The sequence below is a fragment of the Paralichthys olivaceus genome, chromosome 16, assembly GCF_024713975.1.
Source record: "Paralichthys olivaceus isolate ysfri-2021 chromosome 16, ASM2471397v2, whole genome shotgun sequence".
NCBI classification, from domain to species: domain Eukaryota; kingdom Metazoa; phylum Chordata; class Actinopteri; order Pleuronectiformes; family Paralichthyidae; genus Paralichthys; species Paralichthys olivaceus.
Genome location: NC_091108.1, coordinates 13,487,588 through 13,506,260, shown reverse-complemented (window position 1 = coordinate 13,506,260; position 18,673 = coordinate 13,487,588). Strand labels below are relative to the sequence as shown.

General features: G+C 39.5%; 3 protein-coding genes across 3 annotated transcripts; 1 reads left to right on the top strand and 2 right to left on the bottom strand.

Moving 5' to 3' along the window:
• Nucleotides 1-3,333: 3,333 nt before the first annotated feature.
• On the bottom strand, nucleotides 3,334-4,306 carry LOC109642451 (monocyte chemotactic protein 1B). The gene is made up of 3 exons (XM_020107254.2): nucleotides 4,107-4,306; nucleotides 3,879-3,987; nucleotides 3,334-3,666 (listed from the first exon to the last, which is right to left on the bottom strand). The coding sequence occupies exons 1-3, from the start codon at nucleotides 4,171-4,173 to the stop codon at nucleotides 3,555-3,557; spliced, it is 288 nt and encodes a 95-aa protein (XP_019962813.2). The 5' UTR covers nucleotides 4,174-4,306; the 3' UTR covers nucleotides 3,334-3,554.
• Nucleotides 4,307-7,765: 3,459 nt separating this feature from the next.
• Nucleotides 7,766-8,950, top strand: LOC109642077 (uncharacterized). The gene is made up of 4 exons (XM_020106732.2): nucleotides 7,766-8,046; nucleotides 8,198-8,309; nucleotides 8,435-8,509; nucleotides 8,639-8,950. The coding sequence occupies exons 1-4, from the start codon at nucleotides 7,974-7,976 to the stop codon at nucleotides 8,691-8,693; spliced, it is 315 nt and encodes a 104-aa protein (XP_019962291.2). The 5' UTR covers nucleotides 7,766-7,973; the 3' UTR covers nucleotides 8,694-8,950.
• Nucleotides 8,951-9,619: 669 nt separating this feature from the next.
• Nucleotides 9,620-11,631, bottom strand: LOC109642248 (C-C motif chemokine 20-like). Its single transcript, XM_020106948.2, has 4 exons — nucleotides 11,477-11,631; nucleotides 11,235-11,334; nucleotides 10,145-10,222; nucleotides 9,620-10,029 (listed from the first exon to the last, which is right to left on the bottom strand). The coding sequence occupies exons 1-4, from the start codon at nucleotides 11,556-11,558 to the stop codon at nucleotides 9,873-9,875; spliced, it is 417 nt and encodes a 138-aa protein (XP_019962507.1). The 5' UTR covers nucleotides 11,559-11,631; the 3' UTR covers nucleotides 9,620-9,872.
• Between the last annotated feature and the right edge of the window lie 7,042 nt (nucleotides 11,632-18,673).

The window sequence follows — 18,673 nt, the reverse complement described above, 5'->3', positions numbered from 1 at the left end:
TGGTTTGTTGTGTTTATGGAACATAATCTGACTGTAAATTACCATCAATATGCAACAAATCAGGAAAATCATAAAGAGGTACAGCTAAACAGAAATCAAGACAAAGGCTGGAGCCAATCCCTGCCATCTATCTGTCTATCCATCTGTCCGTCTCAATCAATCAATCAATCTACGTTTTATTGGTGGAAGATGAAGATAACATTTTCAGCAAAAACAAAAAAAAAAAATCTATTACACATTCAAAGTTGAGTAGTGATGTATTGACGGATGTGTGTGATATTTTGTGTTTGTGATATGAATGGGTTTGTGTTTCACTATTTGTATTTATTTGAAACAGAGTGTGTGGCATACCACCAGCACATACTGAGGTGTTTGTTGGTGGCTAATTCAGCAGAAGTGTGTTAGGAGAACTGTGTCCTCTCTTCTGAGAAATCTTTCACTTATGCGTCATTGTCCATGTAACCAGACGGAACTCTCAAAAATGGGTGTGGGTCAAACAAAGTGAGGACACACTGACACACAATATAAGAGTACTCACACACCAATCAATAGATTTATTTACAGAATAGAAAAAAATACCATGTGTGATTAGAAAGGTAGTTCTGTAGTTCCCTTCAACATAAAGGACCATTTTATGTTCTTTTAGCTCAATGATTCAGTTTGCATCACACTCACCGTTCTCATCTACATTATCTCCAACCACATTAGAAAGCAACTGAAATGGGAAACAACAAACAAACAAAAACAAAACACATTTAACCTATTCAGAATTTAACACCAGACATTGACTGGTGAACATAGTGGAGCTTTTATTTGCTGAAGAACCACATATTCCCCTTAGGAGTCGGGTGAAACCTGAACAGAACCATAATAGAGTTAATATTAGGCTTACATTCATCAAGTGGCCATAAACATGACTCCAAATGAATGCTAATGTTGCTCCATGTCTGGTGGATGTTTAAATCATAAGCCCTTTGCTCACCTCTTTGGCATACTAACTGAGAGATAATATGTTAATGTTGTGTTTACAGCCTGTTGGGATGCTCTCATGCTGCCAAGAAATTAATTAATGCTGCTTTATCATCACCTTTAAGATTAATAGAGGTTGCTGCTCTTAAAGAAATGAAACTGACCCTTTTCAATGAGCAAACATCTCTGCATTTTCATTTCATCTGATGAGTAAAATCTAAAGATAATGGAGGAAATTGACAAAATACTCAGAAAGATTTTAAAGGAAGATGTTGCCACAATAAATGAATCAGAGGAGGCAATGTGACTCACAAATAAGCAGAGGTCAGGGTCCCACATACACTTGTATGAATACAGAAGTGACACATATGGAGATGGAGGCTCCGTTCAATCACAGATGTATGTAGCAGTACCTCTAACTGTAATGTGTGTTAGTGTGTGTAGTAATATATATATATGTAGATAATGTGTGCACAGGAGGTGGCTCAGTGCTTAGGGAAAATTAAATCTCATACAGCCTCTCTCAATCTGACTGAATGAATGTCACACAGACACACACACACACACACACACACACTGACAGTAATGATTACTCCTCATACTCCCACAACATAAGATCATATGGATGTAGGGATTCTTCATGTTCATCTAGGTTTATGTACTATACTCCTTATTGTGTGCTTTAATGTAGTTGAAAAATAATGTCACAAAATAATGACACTTTATTTGACAGTATATTTGACACGTATAATGACTTAGTCATTTATTTGACGGACAGTGTTCATTCATCAACAGACATAATATTATAAATGAGCCAGAGTTAGCTGCATAAGATAATTTTTAGCCAGTTCTTACAAGGCAACCTGACATAAAATAAAATGATCTTTTTCTTATATAATTACAAATATTTATGGATAATTCATGTGCATTTTATATTACCATTAACGCACTGCTCTAGTCTGTTGCTCTGATAATTTCATACCCATAGGTCTATATCACATTTACAGTATGTTTATACACATATTAACAATAACATATATAATCACTATATTAATCAGTACTTAAAGTATGTCTGCAGCTCAGTCACACAAGAAGCAATGATGTGCCTCTAGGGTCTAAGCAAACAGTGGGGAAAACCCATTACACTGTGGTTCTAGCAAACGTTGCATCAACCTCAACACCCCACTGTTCAGCCCTCACACCTTCCCCAGTAGCTCGCTGAGAGTAAGCTGACTGTCAACCCACACAATGTTAGCAGTTTTTTTTTAGCGCCAACAAATGATGGAAACATGTGAAGTGAAAGCCCCCTAAAACTTCCACCCTCCAGCCTGAAGCCCACCATGTCTCACCATCACAGTGAGGGGAGGTGGAACATGGTATAACTGACTACACTGACTAACTGATGTAACTGACTACACTGTATATGAGAGCCACGTAGAGTAAACTTTTCATTAAAGAAAAGTTTGTGTTGGGGTTGATAATGAGGTGGAATTAAAAAGTTGTGTGCGGTTGGAGAACAGCTCTGCAGGGTAGTGAGTGACCTCACATCCTGTGAGACTATTATATAACATATACGAATATAATATAATTATATAACACTCATAAATATCGGTCCACTAAACATGCCAGATTTTATCATCAAGCTCCATGAATTATTCTCTGACAAAACAATGAAAATGTTTAAAATGCCTCCAAAATCTCCATGTTAAAAAAATCCTTTCACTTTTACTTTTAATAATTGAAGTAAATTTTACGGATACCATTTCTCAGTGTGGTATCCCAACTTAGCTGGGGCCTCATAATAATTCTTCCACTCGCTCTCATCTCCTTTTCATACAACCCCACTTAAAGGTTCAGTGTGTAATATTTAGTGAAATCTAGTGGTGAAGCTGCATGTTGCAACTGAATACCCCTCACCTCACCCTCCCCTTCCAAACATCATGGAGAACTTGCGGTAGTCTTCAGTTGTCATAAAAAACTCAAAGGACTATTCTAAAAAAAAAAAACATGGTAGAGAGGAGGACCCACTCCCAATGTAAATATAAAGTACTTAAATATAAAAGGCTCAGTCTAGGGTACAGAAATAAACAATAGATCCCTTTCACCCAAATCTTACACACTGGACCTTTAAGTCTATTTGGATCCTCTCCAATGCAACAACCTCTCTCTCTTTCCTGAGTGGCACTGCGTTACCATGATGATTATTTTTGTTTGTTGTCTTTTTAAGGCAATGAAGCACGTACATAGATGAGAGAAAGAGATGAGCAGAATGAGCTTTGAGATGCTGAGATAGTGTGTTTGGGAAATTTTTTCATATATGGACACTGTAATCTATTCTTCATCACATAACCAGAGAAACAACCATTATACTGTAAACATTTTAATGATGCTCAGAATCATTGTTCAATAAAAAATGTCACTGATTATTTACATATTTACAACAAGATCAGATTAACATTATATAAGATGGAAAAGCAAACATAGTGCATATTCAAATAATTCAACTGCTTTGCAATAACTCAGTGGTCTTTTCTCTTCTACAGTACAGTGTCATTGCATGAAGGTGGATCTGTGGCATGGCGGTGTCAGGGAACATGCTGGCTGTGCCCATTCTTTTCATCCAGGTAGGCCATGCTCAACTTTGTCCACTGATTGTTGGGGTCAGAGCAGATCCTTTTGCCTTTTATCGTCTTGAAGCTATTGAAAATCACATCACAGAAAACATCCAGTCAGTGACAAGTAACATTTCTTGAGAGAAGGTGATTGTTTCAAACGTTTTCAACCCTAACCCTGAAATAATGACATCTGTGGTTTATTCAGAAAGTCAATATTCTACATTTTACATTTTTTAAATATCTGAAGACAAACTATGTTCACAAATCCAACATTGGTTTGTTATGCTGACTTACACAACTATTCGTAGAAGACACGACGGCTGTTGTTGTACATAATAATTCTTCAGACGGTCTCGGTGGACTTCAGTGTTTAAAATTCGGCGACAACAACTTGCGATCCCACCTTTGGACATGACACACAAAATACTTCATCATAATCAAACATTTAAAAGAACATTGCACCATGTTAGAAATAAATGCATGTAAAATACACATGGATAAAAGCATGCACATTGCCCTTACCTTGAGCTGAGGCTGTGGACACCATGGTAGTTACAAGTACAAGCAAGAGGAAGGTGAGACGAGTCATTGCATTTGTCAGGCTAAGAAAAGGTATGGTGTGTAGTTTGCTCTGCAAGTCCTTTAAACCCACCAGCGCTGTGTACACATCAGTTTATATCTCTTGGAACTGAAGTGTGCAGCACCCACAGACATGCACACGGCTGGAAAGTAGAGTACATGTTTCCCCCTGTAAGAGGTCCACACCCCTTTACTCGTAAGTAGTGGTCTGCGGGTGACAGTGCATTTTCCACTGTGGGGGGAATATGCTTTGCATATACCATAGTATTTACAATTCAAATAATAATGTGATAATTTCCTTTAACCTGTGACCGTCACTTGAAAATAACCTGTATGGTCAGTGAAAGTGTGATATTACTGTTTAACTCCATTTACTGTATTTTAAAGGAATGAGTGCATATTTAGTGAACTTTGCTTCACATACCAGTTTTGTCAGTAAAGCAGCCAGTTAATTACTTATAGTATAAACTGTTGTGTCCACTGTTAACTTGTACAACTCAAATTAATCTTCAAACAAGACTCACATACAAATGGGGAATCTTTTATGCAAGACATTTGCAGGTGTGCAAATTTGAGGTTACACACACAAACAAATGCTCTACATAAACTGCTGCACTAACCACATGGTTTTTGTTCACCATCTGAGAGGAAGAGCAGGCTGCAGAGACATTTCAACATGTAGAAAGTTTGTGTTGAAGTGCCCCAGTTCCTTAGTTGTGGCTTCCTAGTTGTGCAGTTAACCTTCTTGAGAGTTTCATTAAGTTAGATAGGAGTTATATTAGCAAATGCAACCAGTGGAGTCTAGCAATGACCGTGTTGACCTTTCGGACAAAAAGGCTTGAGCAACAAAATCCTCCAGTTGTGTACATAGGTTTGTCATACTGCTCTGCCTTGGCATAGATATATGCTCTACTGAGTGCCACTAGTTTGTATAGGTTATGAGTAACTTTCTTTGAAGGCAAATACACATTGACTGATGTTATTTTGAGGAATGGAGCAGGAGATGAGAAGAGACTTGTATACAAACTGGGATTTTGTAATGGCAAACATTGTGTTAATTGTTTCATTTGTTTAAAAGTGAGCCATGTGATATTATGTTGGTTTCATTAAACTGTACTGTTTGCTCCTTATTGAAGCTCTAGTCATGTAGTTTCATCAGCCTCCCACAAAGAGAGGGTGGCTGGTTGTTTGAATGAATCTCTCTTATTCAAATGAATGGTAAATGGGCTGCATTTATAGCACTCTTCTCCTCTTCATGAACACTCAAAGGGCTTCAAGTACATTTGACATTTACATACATTCACACAGCGATGCTATATTTATCACTCTGACTATCACTCATGAATTCCATTCACACATTGGCCATCAAGGGCAATTTGGGGTTCACAGGGTGGATTATCACACACAAGAACCAAACCTGTAGCAAAACTAAATATTGAAATTACATTACATAGAGAAACGTTGAGTAAAATTAATCAGGGATTGACTCTCCTGTAGTCACCATGTCTCTGCTGAAGTTATCTTATAGCCATCACTGATAAAACAGTTGCATTTAAAACTGACAGTGTAATTGGAATTTTTTAGATGGTCCATTATGTTTAATTGACTCTAACCTGTCCCATGTCAATGACAGCCCATTACTATGAGTCAGGATTAAATCACTGATATCCTTTAGTTGAGTGCTGAGGTAAGATTGTTCTTCTAAGTCAAGTGGTATATTTTTCATTTTTGCAGTAAGTCAGAGCCATTTAAGATCGTGATATAAGAGATGATGGTGCAGTGGAGCAAACTGACTTGACTCAAAAAAGAAAAATCTAAATTTATTAATGAGGCACATTTCGGTTTAAATGTCACAGATCGGAAAGTGTAAACTGAAGATTTGATTGAGTTGATCTGTAGAGACAGGGACAGAAATATCCTGACTGTTCACCCTATTTTAAATAAGACATTATACAGATTATGATGTTTACATGAGTTGCTAATTGTATACTCCGTTCATATTCCATTTACATATAGAGCATAGTCTGATTTATGTCTCATGTCAAAACCAAATGCTGCTTACATGGTAGTGTCTTATTGCGCTGTCTACTGAGTGAAGTTTGAAACAAGTAGTTAATAGCAGAGACGTTGTCGTGCTTGACAAAGTAACGTAAAACCAGTTGATGGGGAATCAGAGTCCATGGATTTTGGCAATGTTAGCTTCATAATCCTATGATAGTGAAGCTGATCACACTGGGTGCACTTCCTTCCTCATTTTGAGTTGTCATTTCTGCTTTTCACTGACAAGGAATTTCAATGTTCCATTCAGAAAAGAAAAGAATAAGCAAAACTTGTAAAGTCTTGTCTGTGTAATTCAATGCATGAATACAGATTATATTACAATGTAGTCTTCCAGTTTTTTGTTACACTGAATCAATGCTCAAGTTTTTCACGAGTAACATGTGTAAAATGTACAAGATTAGTCACGTAAGACTAATATTAAGATCCGCTTTATTTACTAGAAAACAAAAGCACCTGTAAACATAAATCTGAGAAAGTTAAAACCAAGTAAACTATGCAGTGCCCCCCCCCCCCCCTTTTCCCTTGGCTATCAGCCAACCTTTTCAACACGATCTTCTGGCAGAGGAGACATTTCCTTTAACTCTTGCAAGTTTCTGTGAAATGAAGCAAAAGGACTTTGGTATCTTCCCAAGAGGATAAGAGGTCACTGAGATAACTTTCTTGTGACATTTAGCATTGGATATCACCAACTGACACTGAGAAAAGTCTGAGATCATAAGTTTTGTTTTTTTAACCACATGGTTGAAAAAGACATAGTGACACAATGTGAAAACCCTCTCCTAATTGTTGCTATGTTAAGGAAAAGGTTCCAGAGGTTCTGCAATATGATATAAGTATATGTTTTATTCTTTCTGATTTGGTCGAATCACAGAGGAACAAGTTGAGACTTGTGACCTGAAGTGACAGAGCTTGAACTGACACATGACCAAATTTGGAGGGAGGATGCTCGGAAATCTGTGGTTTGCGGCGGGAAGCGTTGGGATCTCCTTTCTTCCCCTTTTTCTTTCTGCTGTACTGACCATCAAGTTCATCACCAGAAAAAGATCAGGGATGTCAGGAAAGAAAGATGACGCACTGGGTAGTGACTAGCACATGATGAGGCTTTTATACTATTGCTGAAATCAGCAGGATTTATACCTAAATCTAATAATTTACCACTATTGACTAATTATGTTTGTTTAAAACGTTAATGATAGTAAACAAAACATTAACGTAAGTGCACAGAATACCCATTCATCCAGTGTATTTTATCACAGGTCAACCATAAATTATCATCATGTCATCTCACACTGCCACATACAGGCAACCTATAAGTACGATAACACAAACAGTAAACACCCAGTAAACATATGCAAGTAGTCTATATCTGCTGTAAATATGTTTATTTGAACTGCTTTATAAGTTCTATTAAAATATCCTATTAAATAAGTAAAAGAAATATCTGTATTGGAGCCACAATTTGAGTTTCATTTCTTTGCCATTTATAACCATTTTATGATGAAATAGCAAAGAAGGAAATGAACAACTAGATTTTCCACCGAGTTCTATGTCCCCACCCTGATGCCCCCACCCTGATGCACACACACTGCAGACAGCCCAGTGAGACAGTTCATCCTGTTAGCAGGCCTTGGTTCCTCTTTTTATGGTATAAAACCTGGAGGACGAGTTTGAGAAGATCACTCACTCTCTGCTAAATCCATCGTTCAGCAGCTTCAGCAAAGAACCTCTGGAACGTCTCACACATTGACCATGCAGCTTTGCATCAAAAGACTTGCGTGCCTGGCTGTCCTCGTTGGGATTCTGGCCATGGCAACAGCTTCTGGTAAGGGGACTTTTAGACATCCTGCACCATAATTACACTGTTCGTCATCATACTTTAAAAAATTGCTTTTACATGCACATATAAAATGGTTGTATTCTGATGAAAATCAAACTGTATAGACTCATTATGTCCTTGTTTGTTTCCTAAAAAGCACCAATGAAGTTAAGCAAGTGCTGCACTAAGGTCAGCACTGAGAACTTCACTGCTCCCATCATCGGCTTCAGGATCCAGCAGAAGAACCTGCCCTGCGTCCGCGCTGTCATGTAAGAACCACCTCTTAAGTTTATCAAACACAGAGTGATGATTGAAACCAAATGTAGTTCATGGAATATCTTGTATTAAAACAGGGTTAGAGATTAAAACTAATCATTTATTATTTATCCACCAGATTTGAGACGACAGAGGGAGAAATCTGCAGCCACTGGAAACAGAACTGGGTGGCTGAGAAGATCAGGGAGCTAGAGTGAGTTGAACATCTCAGTCCATCTACAATATCAACTCTTAATGCTAGTCAGTCATGTTAACTACATTTTGATATTTATGGAACATGTCAAACAGCTTTTTAACTGTCTTTTAATTGTGTGTTTTACAGTCAGGCCCGCAGAGCAAAGAAGACCACTTCTGCCACGACAACCTCCAGCTCATAGAAAGCACTTCTCACCATTAGAATTATCAATTGCCAATTAATTTAGAATTAATTTAACATATTAAAAATGTTTGCATGTGTTACCCTGCAAATGGTATTTAATATTTATAATAATTTATTTGTCTCTTTGTAATAATCTGTGTGCTTTTTAGGCATAGTAGCAATCAAAGATACAAAACAAGTCTGTGTTTTACAGTAAAAACTGTAAGAGACTTTTCTTCTGTCTGCTCTAAACACAATAAATGTTTCTTCACACAATCTACCCATGTTGTTATTGTTGGATAATGGTGGAAATCAAAAGTAAGTGTGCTCATCATCATAATGTAGCCAACAGAGGCACAGATCAGCACTGCTATCTGGTGGAGACTTGACGACACTGCAGTGCAGGAGCGTGTCATTGGGGGGTCACCTTGTCTGGAGCACCAAACCCCTTGGGGTGCTGATCTGAAATAGCACAAGATGCTGCCTCCCTGTCAGTCATGTCGTGCATTAGCATGTGTTGGGCTCTGAGGGCAGGACAGCTCATCGACAAAACTTCTCACACACCATCTAGCACAAGTGCCGGCAGCATCCAGCCGCACATGTCACGCCACTAAAACACACAACAATGCAGAGCAGCAGTCGACTCAGTCGTAGTTACCTAATGTCAAGAGTTTTCTTCTGCCTAGATGTCATACGATTGCATGAAACATCTAATGTTCTAGGTTTTGGCGACATCCAAAGTCACAGGGCACATATCAGTGAGACATTGTTTGATTACTATTGGAGTACTATCACCAACATTTATTTGTTTATAAGAATCATCAGTATCAGTATTGGTTGCTGTATTTGCTGGTTAATATGATTAAGCAGGTTCACATAAAGGAAGGAAATGAATATTCAAAAAAGCATAATAAAAAACAAAAAGAAATGCTCACTCCAACATGATTAAATGGCAGAAGATTTTAATCTACACCAGCCGTCTCCAAGCTGTTGATCTCAGGTTCTCAAGTCATGATAATGAAGTATTATGTCTGATCCTGCACATGTTCAGCCAAGTCAAAGTAATGAACATCTCTTTTTCAGAGATTATAGCATCAACGGGATGTGATTACAGTGGGTTCAATTTCTCTCAAACACCCCCCTCCCTTTTATAACTTTAATTACTGTAATTCTCCGAGGCCACAATCATTTTTTTTTGCTAATAGAAACTTTCAGTGTTGTTCAGGAATGTTGCTGTGGTACTGAAGAAAGATCCGCTTCCATCATTAAATGAAGAATTTCCTCTTTTCTTCTTCTTCTTCTTCAGAGTTTCACCTCCAGCTGAGTTGGGCTTGGACATCTTCTTCAGTTTAGAGCTGCAACATAGAAACAAAAGAAAACTCTTAAAACTCAAAGAAGCTTGTTATCCTTTTCAGGTTGACATCTAAACTTGTAGTAGTTGTTATGAAGAAGTGGATAAGAATCTCATACCTGAGTAATTCCAGAGTTTTTCTCACCCACTCATCCCTCTTAGTCACACAAATCGCATTCTTCTTTATGGTGTAGAAACTGTAACAGAGAGACAGAGAGACTGTTTATACTTTAGAGCTGTACTTTGTACTTTATATTGTACTTTCAATCCAGATACAGAAGCGGTTTTTGTTCACTCTGTCTGACGAAGTTTCACCACAAAAACACTTTTCCTCTTGATCGAAGAAAACCACATTTCTCTACTGCATCACTGATTTACTTTGTGGTTGCAGCCTTTCTACGAACTTTAGAGAAAATGACTAAAAATAATGTTTTTAAAAATGATATATCTTATTATGACACTAACTGGTAATATTGACACATTTTTAGTAGTCCTCCAAAAGTATTCAGGTTTGATGGTCAGACTTACATAACATAATCGTGTGATTGGATTTTGCCAATGTTACACAGAGACTAGACAGATTAGGAACAAATGATTTGTAACCATGATTGTTTGATGTACAAAAGATCAAAAAACTGCCTATTTAATGTGATGAAATTATGTTAACATAGTTAACACGACTGAATGCTTTATTTTAATGATTCAAAAAACAGATACATAAACTTACTTTGAAAAATTTCAAAAAATTTAATTGTAAAATAATATTTTCTGTTCATCTAAGTGAGACAAATTTCTCAAATGACAATGGTTGATAATATTGACACATTTTGATTAGTATTCCAAAAGGGTTTGATGCCCAAAACATATTGAATAATTGTGTGATTGGATTTTGTTCATCTTAGATAGGCTACAGTTTGGGAACAAATTATTTATTGAGATTTGTCAAAGACCAAACAGCTGCCTGTTCAGGGTTAGGAAATTCTGACAGTAGAATATAGCGATTACCATGTCTAACTATATCATTTTTATGGTGCAGAATTTAACAAAGACGGCATTAGTACTGCTTCCCGAAAAAATCATTTTTAATAAAGCAACAGTCATCAGCATAGAATTCATGTGATTTTGGAATAAGTTCAGTCAGTGCAGTGTTGGTTGTCAGATTCAGGCGGGTGTTTGCAGGGTTGGAGTTGTAACGGTTTCAAGTCTTACATGATTGCCTCGATGTGGCAGTTTTCCTTGATGGTCTGTTCTCTGTAGCCCTTAATACGCTGGAATGGCACCGGCTTCCTGTTGTATCTCGTACAACAGGCTTTGTTCGTTTGGGAACCGACAGCACGCAAACACACACCATCATTAACAAATGAGTTAGTTTATTACAATGCACAGAAATATGTATATATACTATACTCCAATCTGATTGGTTGCAGTTAAATGTGATGAAATGAACTCACAGGTAGCTGGAGCTGGACTCAGTAGACCCAGTATGAAGCAGAGGAGAGCAGTTGTCATGGTGATCGTTCCTCTGGGAGCCATGTTGACAGTGCAGAGTCACAGCAGAGAACTTATTGAATACATAACCACGCTTATATATACACACACTAATATGGCTCTACCCATGTTTTGTAAGATGTGGCTCCTAAATCGAGGCCAGGAAGCCAACCAAAGGTGCAGCTGTTCCACTTTGATTCCATATTAAGGCTCGACTGTGCCTCAATGCAACATGAAGATTTGTTTTTGTGGGTCAGTGAAAGGATGTCTGTGAGACTGGTGCACCGATGCAGTTCATATAATCTCCATGGCCCTCATCTATATTTATGATATTTGGGTTAATAAACTCACTGTTAAATTCTTTACACATGCACGAAAGATTCTAATCATCCATTCTTAATTTAGATTTCTCCACAGCTGCAATATGTTGTAGTGTATTTAGCTGTCAGAGAATATGCCTGCAAAACAATGCTTAAATTAAATTTATCACACAAAATATTGCATTTATCTGGTGTTTTATATCTTCCAGCAGTGACAAAAAGTCACTGCGATGTCCATTGTCATATTTTGAAATTGCAGCTTAAAGCTGTAGTCATGGTGTTTTACATAATCAGCAGTCTTGAGATTGTTTTGTGGCGTGAACTGATGGAGTATGAGAGGCTTGTCAAAACCCCCTTCCTTGTTAGCATGACCTACTTAGGCTGCAGAAAGCTGACAACTCTAAATGTTGCTCAGCTGACCCAGATAAGCACATAAGATGAAATTGTAAATATAAAGCATTTGATATATGTTTATATCAAAAACTACACAAGATGTCAGAGGCTAGTTGTAAAAATCATCACCTCCTGCAGAGTAAAGTACTTTGAAAGCTTCTGCCTCATTCATGAATGAATTCATGGTGCTGCAGAGTCACTGTGGAATTCTTGGTACCACAGGCACATTACATACTGTGCGTGATTGCAGCTTGATATGTTGCAAATTGCAAATGCAAAGTGACGATGGAGCATGCTAAACTGTTGCAGATTATTCTGTTATAGAGGAAAAAAATCAGCTTGTGCCTCTTCTGCACACACCATTCTGAGTGGTACTCAACTAATCCCTGAAGGAGAAATCTATTTTTCGGTTTGCCCTTTTCACAGGAAAATTGAAAGTGTGAAGGGCAGCAACAGACGAGGGCCACTGACAGGGATTCAGTGTCTTGCTCAAGGATACTCAGAGACACAGATGCTTGTCGTCAAAGTGTGGAGACAACTGGGGACAGGGCTGAATGAGTAAGTCAGTAATTAAAGTTTAGTACGGAACCTGTCATAGAGCAAAGTCTCAAAGTACTTCACAAAATGTAATAATGATAATTGCAACAGAAAGATGTAAAAAAAATATGCAGAATTGCAAACATTACACACCTATGTGACCCACTGGTGTTGTCAGGAGGTCAGAGATAGATGCAGGAGACTGAGCATGCAGGGTCTATATATGACAACGAGCAGCTTAAACTCTGTACTCTGAGGGGTGAGATGTGAGTAGTCCTACTGGAACCTGGTTTATAGAAAATCTCTAAAGCCTCACCACATAAACTGAAGCTATGATCCACAGGTGAGCACATGCCAGAAATATAAATTTTATTTCCTGCACCCTGGACTTATAATTGAAATCCTTTTACCTAATTTGACTCATTTTATCTGTTAAGCTCATGGGTTAATGTGCCAAGTGTGGTTTTCCACTATAGAAATGTCAAATAAAATGATAAAAGGGTTTGGGTGATGGGTGTATCACTTCTGAAGGTTAATTTGATATTTAAATGTTATTTTCTGAAGGAGGAGAAACTACTGTCTATTTAAACAAAATTGGAGCTGATGTCAGTCCATTCACACATGAGCAGATCACAGTGTGATTCAAGTTCCAGGTTTTATGTTTTCGTTCATTAGTTAACACAGGGTCAGTGGCACAATGAAAAGTGTTGGACCAGAAGAACAGGTCAGCTGGGCAATAAAAGCAAGGTCATACACATTATAAAATAAGTCCAGTGAAATAGAGCTCACTATAAATCAGGTCAAATATAATACTATATGCATTAAGAGTGTGAGGATGCAAGAGGAATTTAGAGTGATAAAAGAAAAAAAAGAAAATGAAGAACCTGGAATGATGAACAGATTAAAAGTCTCAACTTTAAATGAATGCATCTTTAAGTATATTAGAATCCATAAAAACTAATGAGGAAGGTAAGAAATAATGAAATAAATTAAAATAAAATGAAATAATAATAACAACTTTCTGCTGGGTTTATTTGTGTCATTGTATGACTTACGATGGCAATAACTGTCTTAAGGAAACAAACCCTGTAATAATTGTTAATATTGATTCTGTTCTGATAGATTAGAGCATTTCTATTGTGTCTACAAGACTTTATGCTGTTATAGTTACACAATTTTATTTTGTCTGTTACAGCATAAACATCACCTTGTCTCATCCACAGGCTTAAATTAGTTTTGACAGTTCGGTGCTCTGTCATTTCTGGAGAGTGTGAGATCATCACTCGTTATGTTCTCGGTATGACTTGCTCAGCTTGTCCCGTCCTTGAGAGATCCTCTGTCCTCCCACGTGTCAGTCAGGCCCACACAACTCAATTTAGCACATCACACAAACTCATGCCTCGTTTGAAGATGTCCAACAGCAGCCGTTTCTACCTTCTCCCTCTGGGGGGCAGTGTTGGTATGGATGTGGACGTCAAGCAAATGTCTCACGTCAACCTGATTATTTGACACATCAACAATAGAAACAGCTACGGTCTTATGTGAAACGCAAACTAGACTATTTATATCACAAAGTGTGAAATAAGTGCATGTTTTCAGCACTGACATACAAGTGATAGAGAAGCTTTAACGTCACCAAAACGTCTCCCACACAGCAAACAGAAGCACAGTGAAGGTTAACGTCTTCTTCTCTGTGTGTGTTTGTGCTAATGTTTGTGTAACTTACTGCTTGTACTGATAAAGAGAACGGTAATGATCTGTTTTGAAGACATTTAAAACACACCATCACCAAAACACTGTCCAGTTTTCAAAGATGCACAAACACACAGAGACAGACTCCCACCCTCGTGTAAGGTTACATTCCTGCACTGTTATATTAATGGTATCATTATTTTTAGTATGTCAACAGAAAATAGTCAGAAATCATTTTGATAATCTATCAATAATATTTTTAAGGGGCGGAGCTGCAGTAACGAGGTCCTGCCGATACACACTCAACCAATCGTGAGTCAGTCTCAGCTGTCAATCATGCTGCTTCATGCTGGACAAACGTCAGTGTGATAAGAACTATCTAACAGTACAGAAACTAAAGTTGAGAAAAATGATTATGACATATACTTTGACTATTTAATTTGGTCCACGTCCCTTCCAATAACATGGAGGAGGCTGGTTTTATGACATGCACTGTAGCAAGACACCAGTGGGCGATTGAGGTTCTTTGGCTTCACCAAAAAAACAAGCTGAAAGAGACTAAAGTGCTTCATCGAGCTGAGGAGAATTTATTTCTCTTCTAGTGACAACTTTTAAATTGTACTTCATCATCTGAGCTATTGTTAATATAACATTTTGATTTGAGCAGGTTAAACGGTCAATCCCTTGAAGCTTAATATTCTCTCTCCTGATTAATCCATGTTATTATCTTTTCAGAAGCTACTTCTTCATGTATTCTATTATCTCACTTGGTTTTTAAACTGGCAGCTGCAAAATTTCGGTCAGTGTGTTTGACTGAGAGTGGGTGTTTTTCTCTTCCTGGGCCCCCTTCACTCCTTTTTGGACTCACACTGGTGGACAGAGAGCAAGAAAAGAGGGAAGGGGAGGGAAGGGAGGGTGAGGGTAAAGAGAGGGGGTTACCATTGAGTTGTCCACCCACACACACGGCCCCCTCTGGTCACCTGCGTGGGTTTGGGGTTAGGACATAGGCATGGATGCAAGCGAGCGCGCACAAAGAAAAGAATAAAAACGACAGCTATCTGACCCTCAGATGTCAAACGTGGCAGAGAAACTTGGAATAAAAGTGGTTTAAATTTGCAAGAAACTTCCTCCAAACTTCAGAAAGGGGTATCGTCAGTGAACACATCACAACAGAGGAAGGTTCAGGCCGCGAGGGAGAAGGAAAAAAGCTCTCAGAGTAGTTGGCTATAGCATGATCCACAAAATAATACCTAGTTTATCATAATTAGCATTGTTCCAGACTGTCAGGCCCACGAGGCACAGATAACAATGCACTCTTTAATATTTTATTGAGGAGCTGTGGTGAATTACTTGATGTACAATTATGTGAGCCCAGCAGATTCTGTCCTCACCGTCTCCTCCTACATCCCATCTGCCCTGTGTGTCCAGAGTGTGGGTGACTGAAGTAGCTGCGGGGGGGATGAGGAATGATTGTGGAAAATCATAAGAAAACTTGTGATGTAACAGTCCAAGTTGCACTTGTGCTGTTCAAGCCGATGCAGTAACATCCACGGCTGCCAACACAAGTGCAGAAAGACAAAAAAAAAAGAGAGAGGGGGGAAATATAGAATTGAAAGACCCCTGTGACATTCAGAGGCGCCCACAGGTATTTTATTCTGGCAGAGCTAACTCCTGGCCCAGGGAGACTCCGGAGGATACAGTGAGCCAGGAGAGGTGAGGAGAACAGAGGGGAAGATAGTAAAGTGGTAGAAAGAGGAGTATTTTTAGGGTGGTCTGTTATCTGCGGAGACGAGGGCTGGCGGTATCACAGCCAGGTCACATCGCTGAGGGGGAAACAGCACGGGCTGTCTGCTGAGATGCTAGATAAGGAGGAAGAGAACAATGAGTTCTCTCTCTGACAGCCCTCTGAAACACACACACACACACACACAGACACACACACACACACACACTGACACACACCTACACCACAAAGGCACAAACATAAACTCAGAAGCTCGTAACCACATCCACAGGAAAACACACAGCAGCTTCACGCACACACATCCTCTCACAGATACTTAGAGACCCTCGAAAATATTAAAAGATCACATGAGAACAGAGCATCGGAGCCCCACAGGTGACCTGAGAGAGTTTTATGTGTCTGACGGACAAAACTATATCACTCGGCTGTTTATCTCTGTCTTCCTCGTCCTCTCTCTCTCTCTCCATCCCTCTCTCCTCTATTGTAGCCCTGTGAAGGTGTAAATGCCAGCAGAACAGATGGATGGAGGGAGCCTCTCAACACTCCGACACCATGTGTATGCAGTCCCACACCTCACAAACACACACACATACACACGTACACACTCTGAGGCAAGATGTTGATGGAGATTTCTTCAGTCATCAAAGTGACACACATGGCACACACACATGGCACACACACACACACACACACACACACACACACACACACACACAGACACAGACATACAGTCATGTTTCCATGGCTTCAGAGGACATTCTATTGATTGATATAACACTGATTTCCTGGAGACTTACCCTAAAACTAACCTTAACCTTCAAACACCTTAAAACTTGGTTGATTTACGATATCGGAACTTTAGGTCCCCACAACATGATTAATACCTGGACCAAACACACACACAAGATGTTGATGGAGATTTCTTCAGTCATCAGTGACACACATGGAACACACACGTACACACACACTTTTGGTGTTTTGGTGTCATTGATCAAACCTTCTGTTCGCTTCTTCCTTTGTTTATACCGAGCACATGCGTGCATCAACACAGACGCACGTCCACATGCATATGCACACACAAATTGAGTAATTCGCCAGACGAGCAGCTGTTATGAGGAGAGCCGGGTCCAAACCAAACGCCTCTGACATGCTAATGATGCTTTGTCGACCAGAGGAGTTCGACCACACACACACTGTACAGATTTAACAAAAAAGACTATTATCTGTCACATAACCTGAAGAACATCGATCCGTTCGGATGAATATTAAATGATATGAGCTGCTGCTGCGATGTAAGCAAGGACTGCAAGCCAAATGGAAGCCTAACTCGCTCCAGGAATATCTTAGCGAGGCTTTAAGGGAATATCCTTTTTCAACACCCAACACTCCCCCCACCCTACATGACCACCACCCACCCATCCAATCAAATCCTCACTGGCAATGCGCTGCTCCTCATCTCTCTTCTCAGCTTCTTTTGTTCATCTCTCTCCGCCGCCCACACACCTACCGTCCCTCGGGCTTTTCTCTTTACACTCTCGCACACATGCACAAATTTACATTTGGCTACTTTGTATGTACTTTCTATTTTCCTCCTCACTATTAGAATCTTGGAGGTACAGTGCCTGTATGAATACAGGTTCATGTTTGGGTATATATTAATAAAAACACACGCAAGGCCCGATATTTACTGCTTTACAATACAGATGTGTGGGCAGCAGCCATCTGCGGCCCCAAACCGAACAAAAAGTAAGTGTGTGTGCGTGGCGTAGGGCTAAGGGCCAAACTCAAAGTAGGGGTTTGACGCCTGGGGCCCATTGGGGAAACCCCCCTCTAGAGAGCTGGGAATCTCAGGGGAGAGTGGGAAAAACATCCCGACGGTCATCAATCAAAACTTTGCTGACACAAATGACCAGAAACAACAGACCGCTCTTCATCCATGTCACCACGTAGCCTCTGCCCCACAGCCATGTCCCACCCACCTGCGGCACTACCCCATAGGCCGAGCAGCACGAAATGCGACACGATTGGCCCGTCGGTCCCCGAGCGAAATCGTGATCCCCTCTCGGCTAATTGGGTCTTTGTGATTGCGCAGTCTGTCGTGGCGCTGGGGGAGAATGAACGTGAAAAACGTATTATGGTGGATGGGGGAAGAGTGGCAGGCTGAAGCAAGAGAGATCGCTTTTGGTGTTTCAAAGCGCCAGATGCTCTTCCTGGGTCCATAATGGTGCCTTAGAGGGGATCGAGATGGTTTCGGCATAGCAACTGCGAAGACACAAAGCGAGATGGAGACAGGCCTGGGATGGAGAATCACACAAGCACATACATGCAAATGCAGGAGCACAAACATACGGCACCCAACAGGCCAAACACTTAATATTTAGTGCTCCTAGTTGGTCTTTTTCAACAAAGATAACCACAACCTAAACAAGAACAGAAGGTGGAGCACGTCTCTGCTTCAACTTTTATAATTAGAG